This window comes from Glycine soja, chromosome 1 (genome assembly GCF_004193775.1).
Source record: "Glycine soja cultivar W05 chromosome 1, ASM419377v2, whole genome shotgun sequence".
Lineage (NCBI taxonomy): Eukaryota > Viridiplantae > Streptophyta > Magnoliopsida > Fabales > Fabaceae > Glycine > Glycine soja.
In genome coordinates this window covers 33,326,972-33,340,837 of record NC_041002.1, presented here as the reverse complement: position 1 = coordinate 33,340,837, position 13,866 = coordinate 33,326,972, and the positions used below count along the sequence as shown (strand labels likewise).

The 13,866-nt window shown below is 35.9% G+C and overlaps 1 protein-coding gene across 1 annotated transcript; it reads left to right on the top strand.

The window, feature by feature from the left end:
• Window positions 1–8,042: 8,042 nt before the first annotated feature.
• Window positions 8,043–13,479, top strand: LOC114414937 (glucose-induced degradation protein 4 homolog). The gene is made up of 8 exons (XM_028379394.1): window positions 8,043–8,191; window positions 8,344–8,399; window positions 11,460–11,603; window positions 12,362–12,435; window positions 12,575–12,629; window positions 12,705–12,767; window positions 12,868–12,995; window positions 13,179–13,479. Exons 1-8 carry the CDS (start codon window positions 8,059–8,061, stop codon window positions 13,255–13,257), a joined length of 732 nt encoding a protein of 243 aa, XP_028235195.1. The 5' UTR covers window positions 8,043–8,058; the 3' UTR covers window positions 13,258–13,479.
• Window positions 13,480–13,866: the final 387 nt, after the last annotated feature.

The window sequence follows — 13,866 nt, the reverse complement described above, 5'->3', positions numbered from 1 at the left end:
TTTTTATAGAGTTTGTACTATATGGTTGAAGTGGAGAATTATCTGATTCACATTTGATTTGACAAAAGCAGTCTTTAATTTTAAAATATGACACCATCCTGTCAGAACCAAATGTTGGAGACCATATGAGAATATCATCTACTGCCATCAGGCTTTTTATGTAGGCAAACATGGTTTCTTTTTTCATGTAGGAAAACAATGTCCTCGATTTCTCACTTCCCTATTTCACAAAACTAGAAGCCATGCAATCTATCCAGAATACTGAATAAATGAATAGAAAATCATTTGGTTGACACTTCATATGGATATGATGCTCCCAACATTGATAGGAGTGCTTGAGTGCTTCATACTATGATTTGATTGTTTCTTGATAATATGATAATTGATATTGGGTATTTACTGGAGTTGTTTTGTTATTATACCATCCTGTCCACAATTTGACATACTTGTAAACATGAAACATCAAGCATAGAAAAAAAGAGGTACATATAAGATTTTGTTTCTCTTCTTCGGTTGATTGTAGGAAAATTTGGAAAAATGTTCAATTGAAAAACTAGGTCTTAAGGATGAATAAGAAAAATCCAGCAATGCATTATTAGGAAGAGCATGGTATTCAGGTTGGAACAAGACTGACAAGGCTTTAACTAAATTTGTTGAACATCACCTACTTCACTACTCCAAAAACAAGTTAAAGGTTGGTGGAGACTCCACTTCACTCTTGTCATCATATATTCATTTTGGAGAACTGAGTGTGAGGAAGGTTTTTCAGTTGGTGCGTGTCAACGGAATTAAATGTCACAGCACGGAATTAAATGTCACAGCAAATTGTATGGGATTGCACATTTATTTGTAACAATTACTCTCTTAATTAGGATAATTAGCTGTAATTGTATATATGGCAGTTTAGATATTTATTGGGCTGAAAATCAGGATAATTAGCTGTAATTGTGTATATGGCAGTTTAGCTATTTATTGGGCTGATAATCAGCTTGATAGATTGTAATTAAAGTGTATTTATATGAGAAATCTCTATGAGGAGCAGCAGTTTTTGGCCTAACCTTTTTTGAGTTTAACATGGTATCAGCCTAGGTTTCGATCCAAGACCCTAGTCTGCACTTCTTTACTTGTTCTTTCAGCCTCGTCCAAGTTCCAGTTCTCTCCAAGTCCTTGTTTTTTTCTGTTTCTTGGTCATTTCTTTCCCAATCCAGATTACCATCCCTTGTTCCATGTCTACCGAAAAGTATGATGTTCTCTTGGTTCGCCTTAATGGCAAAAACTACTCAGCTTGGGCATTCCAATTCCAGATCTTTGTCACTAGAAAAGACTTATGGGGTCATGTTGACGGCAGCTCTCCCGTCCCTGACAAAGACACAGCTAAGGTTGAACATGCCAAATGGACAGTCAAAGATGCTCAAGTCATGGCCTGGATCCTAGGCTCTGTCGATCCCAACATTGTCCTTAATCTTCGGTCTTACAAGACAGCAGCCACAATGTGGAATTACTTGAAGAAAGTCTACAGTCAGAATAATGAAGCTCGAAGGTTTCAGCTTGAACACGACATCGCTACCTTTAAATAAGATAGTCTCTCCATCTCTGATTTTTACTCTCAATTCATGAATCTTTGGGCTGAATACACTGATATAGTTTATGCGGACTTGCCTTCTGAAGGCCTCAATTCAGTCCAAACAGTTCATGAAACTACTAAACGTGATCAATTTCTTATGAAATTGAGATCTGATTTTGAAGGTATTCGGTCCAACCTCATGCATAGAAATCTTGTACCATCACTGGATGCATGTTTTAATGCTCTGTTGCGTGAAGAACAGCGCCTTCTTACACAGTCCATCATTGAAGATCACAAATCCGCTATTGTTCCAGTGGCATATGTGGCCCGAGGAAAACCAAAAAGCCATGACATGCGTACTGTTCAATGTTTCTGTTGCAAGCAATTTGGACATTATGCTTCTAACTGTCCGAACAAATTATGCAACTACTGCAAAAAGGATGGACATATTATTAAAGAATGCCCCATAAGGCCACCCAAGCGAAATGTCACAGCTTTTACAGCCTCAGTTGATTCATCTGTTCCTAATAATTCAGTAAATCCAGCACCTGTTCAGCAACAATCTCCTGATCCTGCTCCGACTATGACCCCTGAAATGGTTCAACAAATGATCATTTCAGCATTCTCTGCTTTAGGATTCTTAGGTAAATCCTCTTCCCCTTGGTATTTTGATTCGGGGGCTTCCAACCACATGACCAACAATGCTCAATTTCTTACTAATATCAAAAAATATCTTGGAGACCTCAAGATACACACCGCTGATGGAAATCCTTTGCCTATCATAGCCACTGGTGATATTTCTCCATCTCTAACCAATGTTTTTGTTTCTCCTGGTCTCACTAGTAATCTCATTTCAGTTGGTCAATTAGTTGACAATGATTGTCAAGTACAATTCTCACAGTCTGGTTGTCTTGTGCAGGATCAACACTCAGGGAAGATAATCGCGAAGGGGCCTAAAGTTGGACGCCTTTTCCCAATCCAATTCTCATTGCCTTCCAGTCTTTCTTTGCCTTTAGTTTCTTGTAATTCTGCTATTGTTGATTACCAAGTGTGGCATAAGCGTCTTGGACATCCAAAGGCAAATGTACTTCATGACTTGCTCAAATCTAATTATCTTGGAAATAAACACAATTCATCTCTCAATGTTGTTCACTTTGGTTGTATTCCTTGTAAACTTGGTAAAAGTAAAATTCTGCCTTTTCCAACACATCAGTCTAATGTAACACAACCTTTTGAAATCATCCACAGTGATGTTTGGGGGGTGGCACAGGTTATATCTCATGCTCATTATAAATATTTCATAACTTTTATTGATGATTATAGTCGCTTCACTTGGGTCTATTTTCTGCGATCAAAAGATGAAGTCTTTTCCACTTTCAAATTTTTCCATGCTTTTGTTCAGACCCAATTTTCGTCAAAAATAAAAATCTTTCGCTCTGATAATGGGGGAGAATACATGTCACACTCATTTCAGGACTTCTTGCAATCCAATGGCATTGTATCCCAAAGGTCATGCCCCTCAACTCCACAACAAAATGGGGTAGCGGAAAGAAAAAATCGCCATTTGCTTGATGTTGTCCGCACCTTTTTGCTGGAGTCTCATGTGCCATCACGTTTTTGGTGTGAAGCCCTTTCCACTGCAGTTCATCTTATCAACCGATTGCCATCTCCATCAATAGGTAATGAATCCCTTTTCAATCGGTTATATGGTCATCCACCCAATTACTCAAATCTTCGTATCTTTGGTTGTGCGTGTTATGTCCATCTTCCTCCAAGAGAACGCACCAAGCTCACTGCACAATCTGTTGAATGTGCCTTTCTTGGATATTCTCCTCATCAAAAGGGTTTTCTATGTTATGATCCTACCATCCGTAGGATTCGAGTATCTAGAAATGTCATTTTCCAAGAAAATGTATACTTTTTTGCATCACATCCTGACCTTACCTCTCCTCCAATTTCTGTTTTGCCATTGTTTTCTAACTCTCATGCAGGAGAACCATCTCCTAAACCTCTCTTGACCTACAGCAGACGTAGCACTGCAAACCAAAATCAACAGACAGAACCTCAAGGGCCCCTTCGAGATAATTCCTTGGCTGCTGATCCAGTAGAAGAACCAGAACCAGCTCCTCCAAGACGCAGCTCACGCATTATTAAGCCCCCAGACAGGTATATCCATTCCATGACAGCCTCATTATCCTTTATTCCTATCCCTTCCTCTTATAGCCAGGCCATGAAGAATGCTTGTTGGCAGAAAGCTATTGAAACTGAACTTCTAGCATTGGAAGAAAATCAAACATGGGATATAGTCCCGTGTCCCACATCTGTTAAGCCTTTAAGTAGCAAGTTTGTGTTCTCTATAAAGCTGCGCTCGGATGGATCCATAGATCGTTACGAAGCTCGTTTAGTTGTGCTTGGAAATAAGCAACAATATGAACTGGACTATGATGAGACTTTTGCACCGGTCGCCAAGATGACAACTGTGCGCACTATTCTTGCTCTTGCTGCCTCACAATCTTGGCCACTACAACAAATGGATGTCAAAAACGCATTCCTTCATGGTGACCTTAAGGAGGAAGTTTACATCAAGCTTCCTAATGGTATGCCTACCCCTTCACCTAATACTGTTTGCAAACTGAAACGCTCTTTATATGGATTAAAACAGGCACCAAGAGTATGGTTTGAAAAGTTTCGCTCGACACTACTTGTTTTTGAATTCACTCAAAGTCAGTATGATCCCTCTCTTTTCCTACAAAGGACTCCTAAAGGCATCGTGGTGCTTCTTGTTTATGTGGATGACATTGTGGTCACTGGTTTAGATCAAGATGCTATTTCTAGAATAAAAAATCAGTTGCATTCAACCTTTCAAATGAAAGACTTAGGCCATCTCACTTATTTCTTGGGTTTAGAGGTGCATTATCATCACCAAGGCATTTCTCTATGTCAACACAAGTATATTCAAGACTTGGTTCAACTAGCTGGACTCCCAAATGCCACCCCTGTTGACACTCCCATGGAAGTTAATGTTAAATATCGGAGAGATGAAGGTGAACTTCTTGATGATCCCACTCACTATCGCAAGCTCGTGGGAAGTCTCATCTATCTAACTATCACTCGCCCAGATATTTCTTTTGCTGTCCACACCGTGAGTAAGTTCATGCAATCTCCGAGGCATTTGCATCTTTCAGCAGTAAAACGGATCATTAGATACCTCCTTGGCACCCCAAAGCATGGTTTGTTTTTTCCTGCTGATTCCTCCATACAACTCCAAGCATACAGTGATGCTGATTGGGCTGGTTGTCCAGACACAAGAAAATCTACTACTGGCTGGTGTATGTTCCTAGGGAATGCTCCTATTTCATGGAAATGTAAGAAACAAGATTCAGTCTCAAAGTCCTCCACTGAAGTAGAATATCGCGCGATGTCTGCCGCTTGTTCCAAAATAATATGGTTGCGTGGTCTCCTCACAGAGCTTGGATTCTCTCAAGCACAACCAACTCTGCTGCATGCTGACAACACCAGTGCCATACAGATTGCAGCAAATCCAGTTTACCATGAACGGACTAAACATATTGAGGTTGACTGTCACTTTATTCGCGATGCCTATGATCGAAGAGTCATCAGTCTACCACACATCTCAACTTCCATTCAAATAGCTGACATTTTCACTAAAACATTAACACGCCAGCGACACAATTTTCTACTTAGCAAATTGATGCTAGTCGATTTCCGGGCATCAATTTGAGGGGGGATGTCAACAGAATTAAATGTCACAGCACAGAATTAAATGTCATAGCAAATTGTATGGGATTGCACATTTATTTGTAACAATTACTCTCTTAATTAGGATAATTAGCTGTAATTGTATATATGGCAGTTTAGATATTTATTGGGCTGAAAATCAGGATAATTAGCTGTAATTGTGTATATGGCAGTTTAGCTATTTATTGGGCTAAAAATCAGCTTGACAGATTGTAATTAAAGTGTATTTATATGAGAAATCTCTATGAGGAGCAACAGTTTTTGGCCTAACCTTTTCTGAGTTTAACAGTGCGTACCAAGCAGATGTTACGGGTAAATGAAGGAAACAGTGCTGCTGAAGAAAGTGCAACAATTTTTCTTAGGGCAATTGGACTTGGAGATTACTCGCGCTATCTTTGTTTAAAAAGGTAACATGTATTTTATGTATTTTATGGAGTTAAAGAGGCACTATCTTTGTTTAAAGGTAATATGTATTTTATGGAGTTAAAAAGGAAAAAGATGAAGGTATTTTAGATATAATTTTTTTATTAAAAGGTGTGTGATCAATATGTGTTTATTTTCTATTAGATTATTAAAGTGTTTAAGTAGGAGAGATATGGATGTAATGTGAGCTAAACAATTAAGAGATTTTTTTAGGGTAAAAAAAGGAGGAGTGTCAAGTGAAAAAAAATACAAGTTGTATAAGTATAACTTACTCTATTTTTAAATTATTTTTTCAATTATCTTGCTATTTCATTAAAGAAAATATATTTTTTTCATACACTGACTTTTATGACATTATTTAAGTTTAAATTATTACTATGTATATTAAATATAAATTAATCAATAAATTGGTATAACAAAACCAATTGCATGATGTGGTTATTTTACATGATTCAGTTTACATAATATAAAATTTTGTACTAAAATTGAATTGTACCTAATGTTCTAAATAAGAAATATGAAATTAAAATCTTGCTTTGATCGTTATTTGAAAGACAAGTCGAACGAATCTTGTTCCTTTTTTCCGTCAAGAGCTAAAAAACAAATACAGTACATGAGCAATAACATGATAATCAAATCTCTTATATACCAATTTGAGATAAAAACACATAAATTGAAAAAAAAAAAAGAGAGAGAGAGAGAGAGAGAGATTAACACAAAACTTGAACCAAAACACACACAAAAAAATGAGGAATAATATACCTATTCATTGCTCACCTCTTTCAACGAAAAAAAAAGTCTAAAAAACAAAAGGAAGAAAATGTAAAAGATGAACAAAATGAGAGGCTTTCAATTTTGATTTGTTGGTATGTAAATATATAAAGAATTCCAATGAATCAAAACCAAAAAGAATCAGCATTAATTATATAAAAATTGATTGTGTAATCATAATAAAAAAATTAACAAAGGATTAATTGTTTATATCTCTAGAAAATACCATGTGTGAATATTTCTTTTAGAAAATAATCTTGGATGTATATAATATAATACTATAAATTCGTTCGTTTAAATATATTTTTAAGTTCGGATAAACTTGTATATTTTTAATTTTGATTCTTATAATTCATTTTTTTCATCCATGTAAGTTCCTTTAAGATTTTATTTTTAATTCTTATAAGCTATAACTTTGCGCTGAACAAAATTAAAAAAATACATACTTAAAAAAACTATAAATGAACAATAAAATTACAATAACTAAAACTGAAAAACACGAAATTACATTAACCATCATCAATTTAAGCCTCATTCGTTCACGGCTCAAATTGGGGCTTTCGGGCTTGTGTGTGCATTTCTAACATCAATTTTCACAAAATTAATTTCTTTTAAAATTAATTTTGTCGATACTCCTTTAAATAGGGGTGGGTAAACGGGCCTAGGTTCATGGACTAGCCCGTGGGGCCTGCAGCCCGTGCGGGTTACGGACCAATTTTTTTAAATGATCTATGGTTATATCATATTTTTGGACCCGTCCCACTTAACCCGTGGATTTTGTGGGTTTGGCCCGCGGGATCCGCGGGTTGCCCGCAGCTCGCATTAGATTTAATTTGTGTGATCGTGACCTAATTATATTAGGTTTGATTTTCTCTTTTTCACTTTAAACTTTTCTTTTAAAATAACAGATAAAAAATATATATTAGATAAGATAAAGATTTAAAGCTAGCAATTATCATTGTAGCAAGCTAAGAACACTTTTTCTCCTCACGGTTTTTCTCCACCACGTAGTCACACATGCGCACAAGTCATGCGACTTTTTCCCTTACAAGGAAAACAAAACGCGACTCACATGGAGAAGGCTCAAGTTACTTCAAATATGAAATCATTTGTTGTTGGAGATGTTTAAATTTCATATTTTAGATTTATTGCTAGGATTTTCTTTTGTTAAGACATTATTTATTTTATTGATGTAATTGACTAATTATTGAGATTTTATTTATATTTGTATTGAACTTAATTTGATTATATTGTATTTTTATTTAAATTAAAATTCTTTTAAAACTAGACACGCGGATCGGCCCGTTTGATCCGCGGCGCGGGAGCGGACCAATTTATTTGGTCCGCGTAAGAAGCGGGACGGACTGATCCGATTCATTGCCAATGCGAACTTATGTGGGCGGGCCTTACGCGGGACAAGTCGGCCCGCTTACCCGCCCCTACGTCTAAACAAGTTCCTCCACGGTTCTTGTGCGTTTTTAATCTCAGCTTTAGATTTGTTTTAAAACAAAAAATGAATGGACAGGATTCATTATTTACTCATGTCTGTATTGTTTTTCTCGAATTGCCACACTGACCCAGCAATTTCTGCTGCATCTTCTTCACATCACAATCACAGAAACATGCCCGTGAGAGTATTGGAGAATACCGCAGCACCTTCTTCTCAGGTTTCAGGTAATAATAATAACAATAAATTTCTCATCTTTTCTGTACCCTTCTCTATTTTTTGGTATCTGAATTTCCCTCCTTTTTTTTTTTCCTTTGGTAGTAACAAGTTCTTTATGTGTTATTATTATTATTATTAGACTTGATGTGTGTTGTGTTAGGTGCCAATTCGGGAAGGAGTTCGTGCCAATCTTGTAGTCTTCTAGGCGTTGGGCAGGTACTCATATTCCCGTGTTTTTGTTTTCGATATTTTGTTTGTTAGACTTTGCCAATAGGGTTTATGAAATTCGGTTTCTTTGTTTAAGGGAACACGGAGTATCTAATACTTCTTTAAGACAACTTGATAAAATGTATTTTTTTGTTAATCAAAGAAATTGACTTGGAATTAGCAACTAGTACTACTACTGGCCTCTGATGATGGAAATTTATATGGGTATCTGAGGCGTAATTCATTGGGCAAATGTGGTTGAGCACAAATTGAATGTCAATGGCAATCGTAGATGCTTGTTTGTACATGTTATGATTCCACCTGTTGGAAGATTGATTTGTAGTCCGTAGTACCACATGGCGTTGGGCGATGATTCTTTTGCTTGAGCTTATAAATTCATTTTAAGAAGCTGAGCCCTACCAGGGATATGTGAGAAAAGGACATGATAGAGTGGATTGAGTGAAATGACCTTACATATCCATATAATGTCCATTTTCACTTCATCTTTGTATAACTACTTGACAATTGACATTTAGTGGGCAGGGATTTTCTTCTTTTGCCTCCCTTATTTAGGACCTTCTAAAGGCCTGAGGGATAGAGTATGTGATGTGTAGTCAATTTCTGATCAAGTATTAAAGATCTTAGGGAATTTTATTAGAGATCAACTCTAATAGCCAGAAATCAGCAACTCTAATTGCAAGCAATTAATTAAACAACCTACTTCAATTTTCAAGCCTCAAAATTAGTTAATTAGCCAGGTTGTGAACTTGTGATACGCATTTCATTTTGTGGGTTGGCCAGTCAATGATCTATGTCCTAAAAGATTCATTCACCAAGGTTTTATAGTGGCTGTTGGCTTCTGACTGCCTTATGTAACTGTCGTCTTGTTTTATCTGGCCTTAGGATTGGCTTTGTAAAGTTTGGCTAAAAAGTGAAAAATATGGCATAGTTAGAGTTACGTCTTACATTAGTGATGTACTACATATATATTTCATTTTCTGATTCTATATGGCAAGTATTTAAGTGCACAATGTACATTATGTCTTAGAACCATGTGACAGATTTCTTTTCTATGATAACTTCAAACTTAATTTGTTCTATTGGATATATATTGACTCAACAACAACCACCAAGCCTTTTCCCACTAGTTGGGGTCAGCTAAATGTATCAATGATGTCATAATGTTTTCTTTCAAATTGTGTCTATAGACAAATTATTGACCTCTAAATCCTTATTTGTTTCACCTATAGTTTTTCTTGGTCTCTCTGCCTCTAGTAATTAGATTGCACTCCATATGATCTGCTCTTCTTTAGGTCTTCTTCATGCACTCTGCAACCACCTAAGGCGAAATTCTACCAACTTTTCTACAATATATGCTACCCAACTTTTTTCCTAATGCATTCATTCTTAATTCTATCTTGTCTAGTATATCTACTCATTTAACACTTTCTCATCTGTTAGATTCAAGAGTTTGGGCACAAACTGGAAGGTTTTATCAAAAGTGTTCTGCAATTAAACCAGAATCTAGAATCTATAGTACAACGCTAACAAAGGCCTCTTCCCTAACAAGGAGTCTCCTCCTTCAAACCAACTCCAATAATTTAATACGCACAATTTCATGGAAATTTGTAATACATTCTATTTAAGAAATACACATTTAACTGGTCTACAGTTACTAAACACAATAACTGCCATACAAGTGCAACACATCACATAACTGTCCTATCAATGCTTTCCGGGACATAAGCGGCCTTGTCATCAAGGCTAAAGTGAGTGCTTTATCACAAACTAGTTTTATCAACACCAAAGGCTCCACCAGTCCGGAAGCTTTAATTTCCCCTTTTTGATATTCCATCATCACCTTCTCTCAAATGAGAAGCCGAAACTTTCTTTCAGGACATTATTGAGAGGACCAAATGGCTTCTCACATTGGAAGCAACATTTCTTTTCCCTTTGGCGAACATACTCTTGGTATGGCAAATGTTTCATGCCTCTGCTCCTGATTTGGGTCCTTATTTGGCACTGCCACCCGCACTGCTATTCGAATTCACAACAGAAGCCTGTTTGACTAATTAGATTTGGTTTGGGTGGGTATCTCCTGTTTGGCTTGAACCCACTGCTGGGTTATACCCAGAATCCATGCCCTGCCATGACTTGAAACAAATATCTTTTTCTTATTGATAAACAGATAACACAAGATGTGCTCCCCTGTTTCATCCATCTTGCTTGAGTCCTATGATTTATATCTCCCTCTATTTCTCTGAGTCCTGAATGATGGACCCTAGATACTTAAACCATGTTTGTGGTTAGGTATGTTCTACATCTCTAACTTCTCATTTATTTCCTCTCTTGATTCTCTGACCACAACTATATTGTATGCAAAAAGCTTGCATCCCCTCAAAATTTGGAATATGTATTGATGTTTCTTGTTGTTTACATTAGTCCATTAAGAGCTATTGTCAGCTAAACATTTCCTGATTAAATAATAATCTAGAAGATGCACACGTGTTTAGTGTTCTTATACTTCATTAACCTTTTTACATATATATAATAAAATACTTTTTAAATGAATCTGAAACCAATACAATAAAAAGAATATTTACAGCCTGTGAATGGAACAGAGGAATTAGTGATTAGTTTCATCACTTCATGGTCTGCAACTCTGCATTGTGGTCCTGCAGAGACTTCTATATTTGAAGATTCTACTAGGATTAGGGAGCTTATAAATATATTTTCTGAAGCTTCTGGAAACATGAACAAATGCTGGTTTTGGTTAATTTTAAAGCCTAAGTGCATTGGCTTGGAGCCAATTACTTGCTACTAGTTTTGGTTGGTATCTAACTGCTTCAGAATTTGAGAAGAAAAAAGAAAGAGTAAAGAGCCCAGCTATATTGGGTAAATATATATGGGCATACTGTATGTATGCGTTTATCCATGTGTACAGTTTGCTGGTTGCCGTATCCACACTTCATAGTCATAGAGAACACAACTTCAACTTTCCACTGAATTAGGTTTCACATCTTCTGTCTTTCACCTTATGCCATATACTCAAGGTGTTTATGTTTACAGGCCTTTTCTGGCACCCAGAATGTCTCAAGTGTACAAAAGGATGAAGCATGGAGAGTAAATGTCCGTATACAAGGATGTGACCTTGAGCATGGGTATTTGTGTGGCACCATGGAAGCTCTTAATGTTCCTATGGCAGACACACCAGTAAGCAATTCCTTTTGGTTCATCTTTCTTAAAAGTGAAACAGAAAAGTGACAACTTTTCATCATTTAGAAAACATGCATATTTATAATTTTTGTTCTAGTTTAATTTGGACTATTTGTTGTGTTAAACTGTTAATTACTGTTTTGTCACAAATTGAATCTGAAGATTTAGGACAACATTAATCTGTAATACATTATTCTTATCAGAATAACCTATCTTTTTATTACTTACCTAACAAACGGTTTATATAAATGCATTAATGATGTGTGTTCAGCTTCCATTTGATGGCATACAGTAGTTTTTGTTAAATTACAAAGTAGTTAACTGGCCTTTGAATTTTTAGATTGTTGTTAACCTACTGTATGGTAGAACTTGTCTTAGCATTTTTTACATGGTAATGATTTTATTAATTATTAATTTTCTTTGTTAAAGATCAATCTTCTCATTTTATATTATCCGGCCAAAAATTAGTTTCTATGAGTTTATCCCTTTTGTGGATAATGTATAGGATATTTTGTGTCGAAAAAACATATTCAGAGGGATTTTAACTTCAATATTTTAAATCAAGACTAGACTAGTGTAGATATATATTTATTATTTTCCTTCTTCAAAATACTCTTGAATGGTGTGTAACGTAGAGCAAATATATTTTAACTTCAGTTTTTGTCTTATATACCCCGATTTACATTCTTGAAACTTTTTAGCAAGAAAGAAAAATCACCATGGCATTCACTTTATCTTTTAATGGTTTATATCAGGTAGTAACGTTCTGGGAAGGGGAGATAGTTGATACAAAGAACTATACTTTCTTCACCGGTAAATGGGAGGCATCGTATGTTACTAAGCAATCAACTCTTAAATCAAGTGGAGCTTAATTTCAATAATACTGATGATGCCCATGAATTAGTTTGGATATATACTCTGTTTTTATTAACTTTTTTTTTTTTTTTTCTGTTCCTTATGTTTTTCAGTCCAGAGGATGATATAAGGCACTGGTCTAAATTTCCATCTTTTTCTCCCTTATTGGTAACAATTTAAATTTTGGATTCATGTGTAAGACTGCATCGCATGTAGTGTTTCTAATGCACTTTAACTTTCTAGGGCCAAGTGGAGGCTGATGGTGGCAAGTCTTTGGACCTGAGCAACTATCCTTACATATTCATGGTAAATTGATTTTCACCAAGAGAAAATAACAATGCTGAAAATAATATATATTTATCTGAAATGAGAACCTTTACAAATTGCACTAAATTCTTTGTTGCAGAGGTGGAAGGAGCAATACTTCGTGAATGTTGGAACAGACTGTGGATTAACCATAGCCGGATTTTACTACATTTGTTTCTCTTGCAGCAATGGCTCTATCAGTGGATTCTATTATGATCCCAATAGCAGGTGCTCTCCTCTTCTGTTTCCAATTGGTTTATTGTGGTCCCAGTTTTTCAGCCTAAACTTGAGCAAACTTTTTATTAGTCTCATGCATGTGCTTATCAGATCATTTAGCATTTTTTTATTGCTTCATTTTTTTATTATATCTTTTGAAAGTTTTTGACATGATAACTCATGGACCCTTTGCAGCCCTTACCAGAAGCTTGAGTTGAAATCCACCAATGATGGAAGATCAGGTTTCAGTTTTTCATCATATGAGTTACAATAGATTGTGACATTTAGTATGTCAAGATTCATCATCTAATTGTTAGTATTGTATATGAATGGGAACATGTGGAAAATTCGAGTTTATTGCTGTCAGAATCAAAGCAGGGAGAATAAGTTTGTTAAAAAAACAAAAATAGTGCTATTTAGTGACCACTTATATTTTATGTTGTGACTAGTGACCACTTACTAGTGACTTCAGGGTTGATTACATGACTTACTGGTTTTCTTGGAGTTTCAAAAATTATACTAATATGTAGAGCTGGCAAAATGACCTGACCCGATGGGTTGGGCTGGGCCAGAAGGCTGCAAATAGGGTCAGGATGGGCTCTCAAAAAGGTGGCCCAAATAGAAATGAGCCATTTTAGCTTAGCCCGTTTAGCCTGGTGGACCAAATGGGCTCATGCCAGACTGATCCGATCAATGAAAAAAATAAATGCAAATCAGTCTTGTATAAATATCTGCACATATTATTTTGATATTTTAAGTATTTTATGATATCGTTTCAAAATATTTTTAATTATTTTAGGCACGTTGTTTGTGCTAGAAAGTTCGCTGCCAGGGATGCTTCAATTTCTAAGCACACAGGCATATTCACGTTTTCTGGAGGAGT